The sequence below is a fragment of the Amblyraja radiata genome, chromosome 25, assembly GCF_010909765.2.
Source record: "Amblyraja radiata isolate CabotCenter1 chromosome 25, sAmbRad1.1.pri, whole genome shotgun sequence".
Lineage (NCBI taxonomy): Eukaryota > Metazoa > Chordata > Chondrichthyes > Rajiformes > Rajidae > Amblyraja > Amblyraja radiata.
In genome coordinates this window covers 37,866,029-37,883,702 of record NC_045980.1, presented here as the reverse complement: position 1 = coordinate 37,883,702, position 17,674 = coordinate 37,866,029, and the positions used below count along the sequence as shown (strand labels likewise).

Sequence of the window (17,674 nt, the reverse complement as noted above, 5' to 3'; positions counted from 1 at the left end):
AAATGAGAGAACTTGCAGGAAGCCCCAGTTATCAGGCTGAAGTTGCCAAAGGCAGGGCTTGGGTAAAGGGCCAGAGGGAAGGAAGTATAGCAATGAGTCGGAGAAGGAAAGTGCCCATGGTTGGAAACTATGAATGGAAGAGGATGCGAGTAATGTTTTACACAGCACAAATTTATACATTCTCAGTGTATTATCTATTATGTACTGAATTTTCCTAAACACCCGCTCAATAAAAGCAAGAACTTTAAATGATGGTGCACCTTCAGTTCCAAGTATAAATAAGAACTGCACAGCAGTTTCAAAACAAGAATCAATTTTATGTGGAAAACATGATATTACAGTAGTAGACAGTAAACATTTGCAAGCCTTGGTCTGAAATTGTGTGCCGTGAACTTTTAATATAGAACTTTAAAAAATGTTTAAGCACTGGGTTCCTACCACACGGCAGAAACATGAGCCTCCTCCGCTGGTCGGCTGGTTGACTTCCCTCCTTTAGCTATAAATTTTACAATGACCCAGAGGACTCAAATGTTTGTAAAAAAAGGATTTCTAGCGACTATTATTAAAGTTCAGGTCCATTTAATCTTCCTCTCCAAGAGGGTCATGGCTTTGACGGTGAACACCTTCAATGCTTGAAACGGGTTTGCTCACAGATGTGGTTAAATTTCCTGGAAGAGAAGGTTCCATGGGTAAAGTGGCTGCATATCACAATGGCGGCTGATGTTAAAATGTCACTTTTAAAATGACCAATTCAGGTTATAAAAGTCCAATCTGTACAAAAAAAAACATGCCACGCAAGCACGCCATTCCCGAAAGGCACAAATATCCAGAGCGTGACATTCCGTAGCATCCCAAGCAAATATCTCAATAACCTTTCCCCAGAGCAGAGTGGCAAGTTTAGAAGAGCATAGAAACTGATTGACTAACACGGTGGCGAAGGAAGCAGGGGTTGAGGAGTACTGTTGAAGATGCAAAAAGAAAGAGGAGGTTTATTTTTGAAGAAGGGTCTCGACCCGAAAACATCACCTATTCCTTCGCTCCATAGATGCTGCCTCATCCGCTGAGTTTCTCAGCATTTTTGTCTACCTTCAATTTTGTCTACCTGCATCCGCAGTCCCTTCTTAAACAAGGAGGTTTAAGTGGTCATGAGGCAATTAGAGTTTAGAACACAGGCAGCTGAAAGCACTGGGGACAAGGGACATTTATGTCCATAAGACAAAGGAGCAGAATTAGGCCATTCAGCCCATCAAGTCCGCTCGCCATTCGATCATGGCTGATTTATTTTTCCCTCTCCCCATTCTCCTGCCTTCTCTGTCTTTGATGCCTTTACTAATCAAGAACCATCGGAGAGACATAACAACCTGCAGATGTTGGAATGGAACAGATAAAAGCGCTGAGAAACTCAATGGATCACGTAGCATTAATGGATGGAAAGGACAGACCATGCTTCGGGTCGTGATCCTTCTTCAGAAACTGGAGATGGGTCCCAACCCCAAAACGTCACCCATTAATTTCCCTCCTTAGCTGCTGCCTGGTCTGCCAAGTTCCTCCAACACGCTGGGTACATGAGAGATTTGATTTGGAAAATTAGGAGTTAAAAAATAAATCATGCACAAACCAAGTCTTTCAAAAATATTAAAAACATCTTGATTTACAAATGGAGGAACTGAGATTTAATCAGATGCCAATTTCAAACAGTAAGGAAGCCAATTAACCCTGACTTCTAGATCAGATCCACACTAACCAGCAGTTTTACTGCAACAACATTTTTGGAAAGTCCCTCAGTCACACAATGAACCCATTTTAGACTATTTCTTGCACCAGGTCTATAAGTTCAGGAAAAAAAGCAACAGCCTTAGAAGGACGTCGTAAAACCTATTTATCTGTGGTTTCACAAATCAGTTCCTTTATGTCTATAAGTGTTATCACAACTTCCAACCCTCTTGCTAAGGTTTAATATACTGAAGGGCAGCACAATATCCCCTTGTAAAATATACCCTCTAACTCGCTATGGCAAAGCCCTTCAGATTGTAGCCTTTATTATTCAAATTACTAAGTAACAGTAGCAAATTGCACTGAATGCATGCCAAGCGTTAAGGCGAACTGGAAAGTGGCAGGCAATGCGTTCAAAGGATTCCCAATGTAAGCAATGAATTAATTAACCTCTGTACTCACATAGCATGATGTGCTTTAACCTGTGTTCGACAGTTTCGACCCCAGTAACAATCTGGGCGTGCAGTTACAGATCCTGTAAGATTAAGTAATTATAAATTAACCTAAAAATCAACCAACTTAATGGGATTGTTCTGAAGTCTACAGTACAGCAGATGCATGCTGGATTCTTGTTGAAAATCTGTGCACAGATGGTAGTGTATTTTAAAAAAATAAGAAAAATGGCATAAAAGGGACGGCAGAGTCACACAGCTGGTAGTGCTGCTGTTTCTCAGTGCCAGAGACCAGGGTTTGATCCTGACCTCTGGTGCTGTTTGTGGAGCTTGTATGTTCTCCCCGTGATCACATGGGTTTCCTCCGGGGGTCAGGTTTCCACCCACATCCCAAAGACATGTGGGTTTGTAGATGAATTGGTTGCTGTATATTCCCCCCAGTGTGTACGGAGTGGATGAGAAAGTGGGATAGCAAAGAACTAGTGTAACAATTGATCAATGGCCAACATTGTCTCACTGGGACGAAGGGCCTGTTTCCATGCTTTATCTCCAAATTAAATAAACTAAAGACAAGTGAAGACACAAGGAACTGAAGAAGGGTCCGGACCTGAAACATCACCTAACATTGTTCTCCAGAGATGCTCCCTGACCCACTGACACTGACCCACTGTACGCAGGGCAAAACCCTGCGTACAGTTTTGGTCTCCAAATCTGAGGAAGGACATTATTGCCATAGAGGGAGTGCAGAGAAGGTTCACCAGACTGATTCCTGGGATGTCAGGACTGTCTTATGAAGAAAGACTGGATAGACTTGGTTTATACTCTCTAGAATTTAGGAGATTGAGAGGGGATCTTATAGAAACTTACAAAATTCTTAAGGGGTTGGACAGGCTAGATGCAGGAAGATTGTTTCCGATGTTGGGGAAGTCCAGGACAAGGGGTCACAGCTTAAGGATAAGGGGGAAATCCTTTAAAACCGAGATGAGAAAAACTTTTTTCACACAGAGAGTGGTGAATCTCTGGAACTCTCTGCCACAGAGGGTAGTTGAGGCCAGTTCATTGGCTATATTTAAGAGGGAGTTAGATGTGGCCCTTGTGGCTAAGGGGATCAGAGGGTATGGAGAGAAGGCAGGTACGGGATACTGAGTTGGATGATCAGCCATGATCATATTGAATGGCGGTGCAGGCTCGAAGGGCCGAATGGCCTACTCCTGCACCTAATTTCTATGTTTCTATGAGTTACTTCAGCATTTTGTCTTTTTTTCCTGTGAAGTGAATTTCTTAATTCAGTGAATTGTGATTAAATTAAACCAACCTGGAAGTTCCTCCTTAGGAATGTTCTGCCTGTATTGATATGTCAGCTCACGGAAGTTATGTAACCCACAGCAGTAACAGAGGACAGTGTTTGTTGAAACATTATAATCTGTTTTATAAAACACAAAAAATATAATTGACACAAGTAAACTGCACATTACTTTGGAAAATGTCAAACATAGGCAGGCATGTTTCTAACTCAAAGTTTCCACATGGCCACTCTCTCTTTCAGCTGAAATAATTATTACCGCCTATGTATAATAAAGCCAGCACTGAAAAGGACCATTACAAATTCATTGGGCAATATCCATTCTAATATCAAGTGGATTAAGTAATTAACATTACTTAAGGGCACCGGAAAAATTAATGGGATTAAGAAACCAGCAAATCCCTTGGACCTAATGGCCTATATCTCTAGGTTTTGATAGAGGCTGAAAAGATCGTGGATTCACTGTTTAGGGATTTTCTTAATTCCAGAACGGACTATTCAAGAAATTAGCAAATTATAGCAGAATTATTGGCAAATTAGTCTGTAACTGGAAAAAGGTGCGGCACGGTGGCGCAGTGGTAGAGTTGCTGCCTCACAGCGCCAGAGACCCGGGTTCAATCCTGACTACGGGTGCTGTTTGTATGGAGTTTGTACATTCTCCCCGTGACCTGCATGGGTTTCTCCAGATGCTCCGGTTACCTCTCATACTCCAAAGACGTACAGGTTTGTGGGTTAATTGGTATAATTGTAAATTGTCCGTAGTGTGTTTAGGATAGTGTTAATGTGCGGGATCATTAGTCAGCATGGACTGATGGGCTGAAGGGCCTGTTTCCGTGCTGTTTCTCTACATTAAACAAAACCAGAATCTATTACAACATGGCAATAAGGTCTTGAGGAAGGTGATTAGGCGTGGATAGAAGACAAAGAATAAAAGAGACATTGTCACAATCCCGGGGTGCTTTAAGTACAGCGCAACAAAGGTCAATAACTGAATCGTGACGACCATATGTAACATAATCAAGTTTGCTGAAAATACAAAGTTAGGTGGGACTGTGAACCTTGAAATATGCAAGGAAATTTAGACAGGTTAAACAATGATGAAAGTGACAGATAAGGCTTTATGCAGTTTGCGGGGTGGGGGGGTAAAATTGTCCACTTTGGTCAGAACCGTGGATAAGCTGGAAATTTGAGGGTAAGAATTGCTGTTTATACACAGAAGCATTTGAAAATCGTTGTACACAAGCCACAAAATTAACTTGCAGGTGATGCCAGCAATTCGGGAGATAAAGGAGATGTTGGCCTTTACGACAAGGGGTGCTGGTTAAAGAGGAGTTATGGATTCAAGAAAACAGGGCTCTGGAGAGAGTACACCTGGAATACCCTGTACAGTCCTGGTCACCTTGATCAAGGAAGAAACTATATGCCCTGAAAAGGTATGGTAAAAATTCACCAGGTTGATTCTTGGGATGGGAGAACTGTTCAGTTAAGAAACTAAAACGAGCAAATATTCTCCGGAAATAGACAATAGACGCAGGAGTAGGCCATTCGGCTCTTCGAGCCAGTACCGCCATTCAATGTGATCATGGCTGATCATCCACAATCAGTACCCAAAAGTAAGAATAAGATAATAATGCACAAAAAGTAAGAATAAGATTTTACATTTGATAAGCAAATTGATAACAATTTCCATGGTGAAATTATTTTGTGTCAAGGTATGAATTTCGCCATTTAGCATAAAGACAGGTAGAAACTGTTTTGAGTGCCTGTATTGTTGGCTCTCATGATCTAAGAGGACATATTCATTGAGTGCACTCAAGGGGTAGGATGGACATGCGTACCGGGGTAAAAGTTCAGTCACTATCATACTGAGTGCGCCTTGCAGTCCAAGTCCCCTCCACTCCTGCTCCCTTTCATCTACTTAAACATTTTCCAGCAATCACTTGTAGAAAACTGTGCAGTTTGTATTTTTAGAAGGTTAAAATTGCACGCCTGAGATTTGGTTGTAAAATCCAGGTTAACACTTCAGTGCAGCACTAAAGGACTTTCTTTTAAATGATATGTTAAACGAAGCCTGTGCTTTTGGGTGCATTTAAAATATGCCACAATAGGTATTCTTTGTATTCTGATATTTATCCCTCACTCAACATTAAAAAGCTTTATCTATTATCTCATTGATACCTGCGATGACTTTGTGCCTTTTCCACATTACACAGCGAGTACATTTGAAGTACTTCTTTATTGTTTTTTTTTTTAATAAACAGAGTGCATAGATAATTTTTACATGTCTTTAATATTTCAATACCTGTCAGAACAAATGTTCCTCTCTGAAGAGCTAGAAGACTTTCCTGCAGCATCTCCTTCCAAGTAAGGCCTCTGGATGCAAGGTAATTCTAAACAATATTAACCACAAAAGATAAGTCAAACAATGATTATATACAAGAGGGTCTAACATCCTGTTCAACTCTTTGTTCTGCTTATAATTCAGTATTCAGTATTAACTTTATTGTCATTTCACCGAGTACTTACATACACAGAAGAAATGAAAATTTGTTTCTCATCAGTTTTTGTCAGTGCAATTAATAAAAACAGAATTAATACATACAACTTTAAAATTATCATATCTAAAATAGACATAAAATTGAACTAAAAACAGACATTCAAACCAAACAGTGACTTTACCTTGACAGGTGTCTAGCTGTCAAAGTTTGGGCGAGGTTAGATGTGGGGGTGTATGTGTACGGGGAGGGGACACAGTCCGTTAACCATTTTTATTGCTTGTGGGAAGAAGCATATAATGTCAGCAACAGGTCTAATGGTTTACTGGGTAAACACAAACAGATGGGAGGCCAATTTTTCCATCAGCATTTAAAAAATTCTTATCTGATTGAAGGTTAAAGAATGTTTTTAAAGCCAAGGGAAGACACACAGAAACGTTACCTTCAGGATATCAGATTCAAATGTGTTGTTGTTAAATATTCCATCCAAACACTTTTCTCCAAAATTTACATCTGTCAAAAAATTACATGATTGATTAGAACCATCTCCGAAAGCTCAGAAAGAAAAAGAACAGGAGTAGGTATGAGCAGCCCTTCATCAGATCTCTGAACTTAGCAGTGTTACAGGGAATAGAAACATGGAAAATAGGTGCAGGAGTAGGCCATTCGAGCCAGCATCGCCATCCAATATGATCATGGCTGGTCATCCAAAATCAGTACCCCGTTCCTGCTTTATCCCCAAATCCTTTGATTCCATTAGCCCTAAGAGCTATACCTAACACTCTCTTGAAAGCATCCAGTGAATTGGCCTCCATTGCATTCTGTGGCAGAGAATTCCACAGATTCACAACTCTCTGGATGAAAAGGTTTTTCCTCGTCTCAGTCCTAAATGGCCGACCCCTTATTCTTAAACTGTGGCACAAGGATGAACTGAAATTTCTGAGGTGGAAAACACTGTTTTTTTAACAGTTACAATGAGAAGGTGCACATGACAATGTAGAATTCCAGATTTCGACAGTCACAACAGAAAGGTGTACAAGAATCAAAACATTGTTTTATATTATTGTTCAAAACCTGGGGATCACGTGTACTGCCCATCCTTCACTGCCCTTGAGAAGGTGGTGACCCAACTTCTTAAACCACTGCAGTCCTCCTCATGAAGATATTCCCACAGTAACATTGGTTAAGGATTAGACTCAGTAACAATGAAGGAAAGCAAAATAGTCTTAAGTTCGGACAACTGGGACAGGAGCCTACAGTCAGCCTGACAAAGGATATCCATGTTCTCCAGAGATGCTGCCTGACCCACTGAGCTACTCCAACACTCGGTGTCTTCTCCAGCCTACAGGTGGCGAAGGTTCCATGAGTCTATTGTCTTTTATGGTGGTAGAGGTCACAGGTTAGGGAGACACTGCCAGGTGTCAGAGACGAGGAAACACTTTTCCCACACAGAGTTGTGAGTCTGTGGAATTCTCTGCCTCAGAGGTTGGTGGAGGCCGGTTCTCTGGATACTTTCAAGAGAGAACTAGATAGGGCTCTTAAAGATAGCGGAGTCAGGGAGAAGGCAGGAACGGGGTACTGATTATGGATGATCAGCCATGATCACATTGAATGACGGTGCTGGCTTGAAGGGCCGAAAGGCCTGCTCCTGCACCTATTGTGTGCATAGGTGGTGCATTTTGTAGATGGCACACACTGTGTCAGGCATGAAGAAAATGAACATTTATGGTAGTGGATGGGGCACCAATCAGGTGGGCTGCTTTGACCTGGTTGGGGCAAAGCTACTGGGGTCGTTAGAGTTGCATTCATCCAGTAAAAGTGGAGAGTATTTCATCGTACACCCGATTTGTCCCACTGATGGTGGAAAGGCTTTGGCTCTGCTGGATCCCGTCTCTGACCTGCTGACGGAGCCAGAGTATTTAAATTCTGGTGGTGTCCTGTTGATTACACTATTATTGGATATCGTGGGTCGGTACTGAGGGAGGGTTCAGTATCAGTACAGTCAGCACGGCACATGTGTCCTGATGCTGAGTCTGTACCTGAAATGTTGTCTACATCTTGCTGCATGCATGTATGGATTCATTTGCCAACTAGAACTTACTAATTAGTGACCGTGTGAAATTACGAACGGAATATTTAGCCGATTTGATTTTAATCGCAGGAAGCTTTAAGCAGAAAAATGTTCAACAGAAAATGTTTTTTCTACCACAAAATCTTGCCAGGCATCCCGAGCATCCGACTCGCGAACAACCCCAGTACATGTGGCAGAAAGGCCGCAAACAAATTGTGCCTGCAAGAGAGGAAAGTGAAAACGACTTTGTTTCTATCCGTCAACTGGACGACTTGGTCATAATGTAAAAGGACTAAAGAGAGCACTGGCTTAGCAAAAGATGAGGCCATGTGGAGCCAAGCCTCCTTTTGCTTTCAATGTCTTCAAGCAATGCTTCAAGCACAAATATTACCCAACATTATCTTTTAGCATGCAGTAAACCCTTGCAATGACAGACCATGGGTGGGAAATAAGAAATGTCCGTTATTGTTCATCGTCCACCTTATCCGAGTGAAGGGGATAAAGTGAAAGGCCGGGAGGGAAGAATCACTGCATTGGCAGGGTGGGGGCAGGGGGTTAAACCAGGGGGAATTCACAGGCCAGGGAGCCACAGAGTGGGTGCGATACTCCCGCCCGCCTTCATGCTGCTCATTCTCTCCCCTCCCCCAAACGGAAGCTCCCGCCGCGCAGCTCCAGCTCGTTGGGTAACTAGTGGAAGTGGGGATCGATGCAAGGGGAGCCTCTGCCCACTATATCCGAAACCCACTACAGAGAGGCCCGTTATTGCGAGGGTTTACTGTAGATTTGCATTTTTGATTTTGAAGAGAAGGATTGACATGATTGTATCATGTCCATAGTCATAGAATCTTCCACATCCACACGGACTGATTTGCCTAACGTAGCTAGTCCCACGTGCATTCACTTGGCCCATATCCCTCCAAACTTTTCTATCCATGTATCCGTCTAAGTATCCTTTAAATGTCGTAATTGTAACCGCTTCTATTCCTGGTGGAGCAGCTTCCTCACAGCACTAGAGACCTGTGTTTGATCCTGACCCCGGGTGCTGTCTGTGTGGAGTTTGAATGTTCTCCCCTGTGACCACATAGGTTTCCTCTGGGTGCTCTGGTTTCAAAGAAGTCTCTAAATTAAATAAAATTAATTTAGCTGGCAGCTAGTTCCATTACCCCATCTGTTGTGTGGAAATTACCCCTCAGGTCCTTTTATAGATTCTCACTGCACCCATTTCCCTGGATGTTCCTTAGACTTTTGAGATACAGGGAGGCCATCGAGTCTGTGCCAACAAGCGATCACCCTGAACACTACCACTATCCTACACATTACGGACAGTTTACAGTTGACCTTCAAACCTGTACATCTTTGAATGATCTTTGGAACCCCCGGAAAAAAACCCACGTGGTCACATGGAGAACACAGACTCCATTCAGACAATACCCACAGTCAGGATTGATCCCGGGTCTCTAGTGCTGTAAAACAGCAACCCTACCGCAGCGCCACCATACCACCCCGATCTCCCAAAGATGTGCGAGTCGGTAGGTTAATTGGACTACTGTTAATTAACCCTGGTGTAGGTACATTTGGGGGTAAGGAGATAGTAATGTAATAATAAGGAATGGAGGATTAGTGTAGGATTTCAATAGATGGGTACTTTAAAGTCAGTGCAGACTCAATGGGTCAATGTCTGTTATTGTGCTGTATGACTAACAACTTCATGCGTTGTTAGCCATACCCCCCCCCCTCAATTCCCTCTTCCATTTGAGTGAACGAAAAAGATGCAGTAAAACGGGATGATACAAGACGCTGAGAGCAAGAACGGATGAAGCTGCGGCCTGGCCACGTACATTGTTGAGGTGTAATGGTTGCATTCGGTTCACGTTCTGCTCTCCGGTCAGGCATCGGTTGGAAACAGCAAGTGCAAATGATATGAGGGCCCCGACCAGGGCAGGTGTACTCTTGGACAGCTGCTCAAAAACAACCAGAAACAATGGAGATGGTTAGAATGTTTGGACATACACCAAGACCAGAAAACGCAATTTCTAAGCACGAATTATTGTTTTGTCTGTTAAATATTGAACATACAAACTCAAAGTCATACATCACATAAAAAGACCCTTCGGCCCAACTCGTCCATAATGGCCAAGTTTTATAAACTGTCAGCCCTATTTGCCTGAGCTTGGCCCACATTTCTCTAAACCTTCCTTATCCATGTACATGTCTAAATATCTTTTTAAAAGCACTGGTAGACAAAAGTGCTGGAGAAACTCAGCGGGTGCAGCAGCATCTATGGAGCGAGGGAATTAGGCAACGTTTCGGGCCAAAACCCTTCTTTAGACTCAAAGCACTTTAAAAGCACTATTGTACCTACTCTGGCAGCTTCTTTTCTGCAACCTTTCCAGCTGAACGCCATCTTTCTGATAGCAGAGTGACCAGAGCTGTACACATTATTCCAAATGTGGTCTCACCAATATCTTGTACAGCTGTAGCATGACATCTCAACTCCTGTACTCAATGCGTTTACCGATGAAAGCAAGCGTGCAGAACACCCTCTTCACCACCCACCATCCACCTGTGGCGACACTTTCAGGGAACTATGGACCTGGGTATCTCAGCTCTATGACTCTGCAGGGTCTTATCATTCACTGTGCGAGTCCTGCCCTGAATCAGCTTACCAAAATGGATCACCTCACATTTGCACAGATAAATTCCATTTGCCATTCCTTGGCCCACTTCCCCAGTTGGTCCAGGTCCTTTTGTAGATTTAGACAGCCTTCCTCACTGTCCAGTATACCAACAATTTTGATGTCATTCACAAATTTACAAACCACATTAACTACATGGTCACCTCTCACAATGATTTAGATGATGAACAGTTGTCCCAGCACAGATCCCTGCGGTACACCAATGGAAATAAAACAACCCTCCACTACCACCACTGATCCTTTACATCAGTTTTGAATCCAGTTGGCCAGCTCACATTGGATCCCATACAATCTAACCTTCCGGACTAACCTACCATGCGGGATCTTGCTGAAGTGGACAACAGTTTGGTATTTTCGATATTAAACTGATCTCTCATTTCAGTACAACAGATTATTCATAACTATATAACAAAAAAACTAATTAGCTGCTTGGATAGTTCACATAGTTCATTCAAATAGAACAAAATGAAATAGCATTATTGGTTAATTATATATTAAGTGGGTTATAAATCAGATCATCATTCCAGTACGCAGCCCTTAATGTCCATCACGTTCACAACTATAATAGTACGTAAAATTATTAATGGAGTTGAAACAATTACCAGTGAGAGGTTGCTTTCACAGAAGCAGTGATATGCCGATGATGAATATAAATGCAAGTGATTACTAAATGTTATAATGTTGAATAGTAAGTTCATCAAAGGGATATCAGAATGGCTGCTTTATCACAAATGGCAAGGGTGTATAGAGATAGCATTTCACTCTTAAAAGGATGAAGTCAGTCAGCTCAGACTGTAAACAGGGTGGATGGGCTCATTCAAGTTGTCAACATTCATGTCTGATATCTCATCTTGATTTTGATAGTTTCTACTGAGACTTCATTAGTATTGGGCTGGAGATACAGTAGCAATTAATCATTTACCACAAACAGCGGCAGATGCGCTAACAATCACATTAACACTGTTAAAGGGGCCTTAACAGGGGTGGGGCCTTACATCGCCCGGCGCGGCTTTAATGGCCGCGGGACTTACCATCGCCCGCCGGGGGCTTCAACATCGGGAAAAGAATAAAGAACAGGGGAGAGGCAAGACTTTGCCTTCCATCAGTGAGAAGGTGTTTGGAGATTCACTGTGATGGATGTCTGTGTAAATTGTGTTAATTGTGTGTCTTGTTCTTTTCCTTGTTCGTATGACTGCAGAAACGAAATTGCGTTTGAACTTAGGTTCAAATGACAATAAACGGTATTGTATTGTATCAAACTGTACAACTCCTCCCCCTTCTGTCGTGGGGTAGACTGAGACCACCTCCCCCCCACCCCCCAATTTTTGCACATCCCCCAATCCTTTTCATTCGTCACTTTAATCTCATGTTTCATGTATTTTGTGTTTTCATGACTGTTGGCAGATCAATTTCCCTTCTGGGATAAATGAAGTTCTATCGTACATTGGAGTACAATCTTCAATCCCATTGACCAAAGTGAATCCATTGAAGATACATGAGTGCAAAGAAAAATGCTGCCTACCCAAACCTCAGTGTTTAAGAAAACATTGATTGTTAAATTAAGCAAGATCTCAATTTTAAGTTAATTAATAAAATTAGGATAGCACCATGGTCATTCTGGTTCCTGGTGACTTACTGACAGGAGAGCTGGTAGACGTTGAGGGGGCATCACCAGTTGGTCTGAAAGCCGGCAGTTCGCAGGTTCCACTGTGTTGACCTTGCAAGAAAGTAGTCTGATTGTTCTCGGCCCTGTATCCAGGACACTGGCGGCATACAATATACGGCTGACTGCAAATGGATACAGAATCCAAAGTGAGACAGGAAGGGAATTTGCCCTAAACCATTTTAATCCTACACTGAAATATGTGTAATGCAATGTGGTACAAAGAAACTACTTTTCTTTTTTTTTTAAAAGGCACATTATATAACAATCCTTCGATAAGAAAAGGAATTGAAGTTTGTTGACCATTACACAATATTCAATTTTGTTTGTAATTCCTCAAGATGGATTGATTCACAACTGCACACAGCAAACCTGCGCAACACTACATAGAACATTGAACAGTACAGCACTGAAACAGAATCTCCGGTCAACAATACCCGTGTCGAACCTGATGCAAAATTAAACAAATCTTACTATTCTTGCTATTGAGCGTGTGCAGTGTAGGTTCACCAGGTTAGTTCCCGGAATGGCGGGACAGAAATACGATGAAAGAATGGGTCGACTGGGCTTGTATTCACTGGTATTTAGAAGGAGGAGAGGAGGTCTTATAGAAAAAACAAAATGTAAGAGATTGGACACGCTAGATGCAAGGAAAATGTTCCCGATGTTGGGAGAGTGCAGAACCAGGGGTTACGGTTTAAGAATAAGAGGTAGTCCATTTAGGACTTAGATGAGGAAAAACCTTTTCACCCAGAGTTGTAAATCTGTGGAATTCTCTGCCACAGAAGGCAGCAGAAGCCAATTCATTGGATATTTTCAAAAGAGATTTTGCTCTTAGGGCTAAAGGAATCAAGGGATATGGGGAAAAAGGCAGGAACGGGGTAGTGATTTTAGATGATCAGCTATGATCATATTGAATGACGGCGCTGGCTCGAAGGGCCGAATGGCCTACTCCTGCATCTATTTACTGTGTTTCTATAAATTTCCTTTGCCTACACACGATCCATATCCCTCCGTGCCCTGCATTTCCATGTGCGTTTCCAAAAGCTTCTCAAATGCCACGATTGTGGCCTTGGTTTCCATTCAAGGTCAAATACGCCAAAATCAACATCCATGGGGTTAAGGGTCTGAAGAGGCCCCCCCCCCCCCCCCCCCCAAGTCACCATGTAGCCTTCCCACCATAACCAAAGCACGTCAGGAGTGTGACTGGCAACTCTCCACATGGGTGACGCAGTGGTAGAGTTGCTGCCTTACAGCGCCATAGTCTCGAGTTCGATCCCGAGTTTGTACCTTCTCTGCGTGGGTTTTCTCCGGATACTTCGGTTCCCTCCCTCACTCCAAAGATGTACAGGTTTGTAGGATAATTGGCTTGGTAAAATTGTAAAATGTCCCTGGTGTGTGTGGGATAGTGTTAGTGTACGAAGTGATCGATGGTCGGTGCAGACTCGGTGGGCCAAAGGGCCTATTTCCACGCTGTTTATCTCTAAACCCAAAAACTAAACATGCTTGGATGAGTGCACAACAACACGAAGGACTGAGTGGCCACTCAAGCGGTACCCCATCACAAACCAGAGTAGGTTTCACTGTGGGATGCCCACAGCATGCATTGCAGTTAACTCACCGAACACGTTCTCACAGCAGCAGCCAAAGCCAGCGAGGGCGACCGAACCATGGGAGCAGCGCCAGTTACAGGCACCCCTTCGAGTAAACAAGTGACTTGGAAATAGAAGGTTGACACAAAATGCTGGAGTAACTCAGCAGGTGAGGCAGCATCTTTGGAGAAAAAGGATGGGTGACGTTTTGGGTCGGGACCCTTCTTCAGACTCTTCTCTGCCTGGATATAATCCATATACATCGTTTTGTGTCTACCTTCGATTTTATCCAGCATCTGCAGTTCTTTCTCACACACTTGGAAATATAACACTGGTTCTACCAATTGTGTGCAAGTCCTTCGACAAACAAGGCAGAACTTTCGAAAACCCACCTGATATCGGAAGACTCACTGTCCACATCCGACAGTTCCAGGAAGTCCTCAGAACTGACCTCTTCATCGGAGAATGACCGTTTAATCTTTGGCTGCAACATGTCGTGTGTTATTTTATTCCTGGCATCCATGCTTTGGAGTTCTTCTCCACTCCGACACTTCTCTGAAATAAATAAGTAAATAAATAAATACCGCGTGCAAGATCTTTACCATTTGGTTTGTTAATGCAAATGCAGGGACGCAATGCCACTTCTTTTTGATGAATTCCTCAGATTCAGATTCAAACTTTATTGTCATTGTGCAGTGTACAGTACAGAGACAACGAAATGCAGTTAGCATCTCACACAGAAGTGCGAACACAGAATAATGGAACAGTAAAATATATATATGTATATACAGTAGCAGGTGTGTAATTTTCGGGGGGGGGGGGAGATCAGTCACTGGGGGAAGGAGCGTCCAAGGGGGGGGGGGGGGGGGGGGGGGGGGGGGGGATGACTGGCAATCACCAAGGTGCAGAGTTAAGTAGTGTAACAGCCGCAGGGAAGAAGCTGTTCCTGGACCTGCTGGTCCGGCAACGGAGAGACCTGCAGCGCCTCCCAGATGGGAGGAGGGTAAACAGTCTGTGGTTGGGGTGAGAGCAGTTCTTGACGATGCTGAGCGCCCTTCACAGACATCGCTTGCTCTGGACAGACTCAATGGAGGGGAGTGAGGAACCGGTGATGCGTTGGGCAGTTTTCACCACCCTCTGCAGTGCTTTCCGGTCAGAGACAGAGCAGTTGCCATACTGTGATGCAGTTAGTAAGGATGAATTCCTTCCCCCCCCACCCTGAACAAACACATTTTAAGACTAGACAGAAAACGTTGGGAGTAACTCAGCAGGACAAGCAGCATCTCTGGGGAGAAGGAATGGGTGACATTTCGGGTCAAGACCCTTCTTCAAGCCGAGGGTCAGGGGAGAAGGAAACTAGAGATATGGAAGGGTGCAAAGAGAATGAAAGGTGTGAAAAGAGCAGATCAAAGAAGACGATGACCAAAGGAAATGGAGAATGGTTTATTGTTGGTCGAGGGGAAGGTGGCAACAAGGCATACAAACAGTAAAATTAATCAGGAGGACAGTGAAACTAGTCAGAGAACTAGGGTGGAGATTGCCGAAGAGAGAGGAAAAGCAAGGATTATAAAGGCAATTCAAGCAAGAAAATCTACTAAAATAGCAGGTTTACTAATCCCAATCAGAATAATTGGATCTATCACACTTTCAGTTGATAATTTAAGTTAGAAATTTAGAAAAATGTTTTATGCAGGTGCACCAAAATTATATCATTGTAAATTTAGAATTTAAAAAAATCAGTGCACATGAAAATATAATCATGTTTCTGCTTTCCCCAGGGAAAATATTCAAATCTGTTAAGGTGTACGCCATTTCCAATTCAGCCCTTCCCACTAAATCTTCATGGCTATAATATATTTCCTTTATTCTTTCGAAAAGGACAAACATATCACATCAGCCACTCTTATTACTAATATTAGAAGCACAAGATCTTTGCAAATAAACTTCACAGATCAAAAAAGACGCAAAGAGCTGGAGTTATTACTCAGCGGGTCAGGCAGCATCTCTGGAGGACGTGGATAGGTGACAATTTTGGTCGGAACCCTTTCCCAATCTGAAAATTCTTAGAGGATTGGACAGGGTAAATGCAGGAAAAAAGTTCCCGATGTTGGGGGAGTCCAGAACCAGGGGTCACAGATTAAGAATAAAAGGTAGGCTATTTAGGACTGAGATGAGGAAAAACATTTTCACCCAGAGAGTTGTGAATCTGTGGAATTTTCTGCCAAGGAAGGCAGTGGAGGCCAATTCACTGGATGTTTTCAAGAGAGAATTAGAGTTAGTTCTTCGGGCTAAAGGAATCAAGGGATATGGGGAAAAAGCCGGAACGGGGTAAGATTTTGGATGATCAGCCATGATCATATTGAATAGCGTTGCTGGCTCGAAGGGCCGAATGGCCTACTTCTGCACCTATTGTCTATGTAAGAAAGGTGCCGACCAAGTCACCCATTCCTTCTTTCTCCAAAGGTTTCTTTATGCCTATGGGGAAAATTCACCAATTGGTTGCCAATTTCAAAGGCAAATAGCCACAGGCAAGGTATAATTTCATTGTTTGCATTAGTTACTTACTAGAGTAAATAATTAAGGTTGTAACACATACACAAGGTTCCTCCTTACCAAGCCCCACACAAAATAAAAATCACATTAAGCACTTGGAATCACAAACATTGGTGCACAATCTTTTCTGCCCAAATAAAAGCGATGTAATGGCTTGCCTGGGTGCTGCAGGAGATAAGCTTCCACTAAATTATTCACCATGTGATTCTTGCTAATGCGTTCAACAGGACAACGACAAGTCGGGCAGAGTGAAGATCGCTCCATCCACCCTGAATAACAGGCCGCGCAGAAAGAGTGCATACATGGCTGAAGGCTGAAAGATGACAAGAGACAAAGTCACATCCAGCCAGTTTAAATTAATGCCTAGAAGTATTCACATCTTGACTGATAGAACATTGAACAGTACAGCACAAGAACAGGCCCTTCGGCCCACAATGTCTATGCCAAACATGATGCCAAAACCATCTCTTATCCACCTGCACATAATGTTCTAGCATTTATCTGATCACTTATTTCTCACAAGTACAACATTTGAACTGAAGTACTTCCTGATGGACATATATACAAGAAATTAGATTTATGGGTTAGCTGCATTAACTGTCCCAGGGAATGTTCCCGATGTTGGGGGAGTCCAGAACCAGGGGCCACAGTTTAAGAATAATGAGTAAGCCATTTAGAACGGAGACGAGGAAACACTTTTTCTCACAGAGAGTGGCAAGTCTGTGGAATTCTCTGCCTCAGAGGGCGGTGGAGGCAGGTTCTCTGGATACTTTCAAGAGAGAGCTAGATAGGGCTCTTAAAAATAGCAGAGTCAGGGGATATGGGGAGAAGGCAGGAACTGGGTACTGATTGGGGATGATCAGCCATGATCACATTGAATGGCCGTGCTGGCTCGAAGGGCCAAATGGTCTACTCCTGCACCTATTGTCTATTGAATAGTTACTTTGTCCGTAAAGTTGCATAATGTTTGCATATTAAAAGGATGAGCGATACAATGCCTTTTGCTGCCCTTTATTTAAGCCCCAATCTGAAATTCTAGTTCAGCTGGAGGCTAAAATTGGACCCAGTCCCATCACTCAAGTTGTCACTGGAGATAGACAATGAAAGGACATGACATTGCTGTTTTGAAGCATTGG

At 42.9% G+C, this 17,674-nt stretch overlaps 1 protein-coding gene across 2 annotated transcripts in view; it reads right to left on the bottom strand.

Moving 5' to 3' along the window:
* Positions 1 to 296: 296 nt before the first annotated feature.
* chfr (checkpoint with forkhead and ring finger domains) overlaps positions 297 to 17,674 on the bottom strand; it is a 30,197-nt gene continuing 12,819 nt past the window's right edge. For both annotated transcript variants that reach the window (XM_033043941.1, XM_033043942.1), the window contains 10 exons: positions 16,697 to 16,851; positions 14,378 to 14,540; positions 12,367 to 12,518; positions 9,873 to 9,992; positions 8,170 to 8,253; positions 6,406 to 6,476; positions 5,771 to 5,858; positions 3,481 to 3,588; positions 2,176 to 2,248; positions 297 to 668 (listed from right to left, as the gene is read on the bottom strand). In XM_033043941.1, the coding sequence (XP_032899832.1) occupies positions 626 to 668; positions 2,176 to 2,248; positions 3,481 to 3,588; positions 5,771 to 5,858; positions 6,406 to 6,476; positions 8,170 to 8,253; positions 9,873 to 9,992; positions 12,367 to 12,518; positions 14,378 to 14,540; positions 16,697 to 16,851 (1,057 nt within the window). In that variant the 3' untranslated portion in view covers positions 297 to 625. The remainder of the gene's footprint in view (positions 669 to 2,175; positions 2,249 to 3,480; positions 3,589 to 5,770; positions 5,859 to 6,405; positions 6,477 to 8,169; positions 8,254 to 9,872; positions 9,993 to 12,366; positions 12,519 to 14,377; positions 14,541 to 16,696; positions 16,852 to 17,674) is intronic.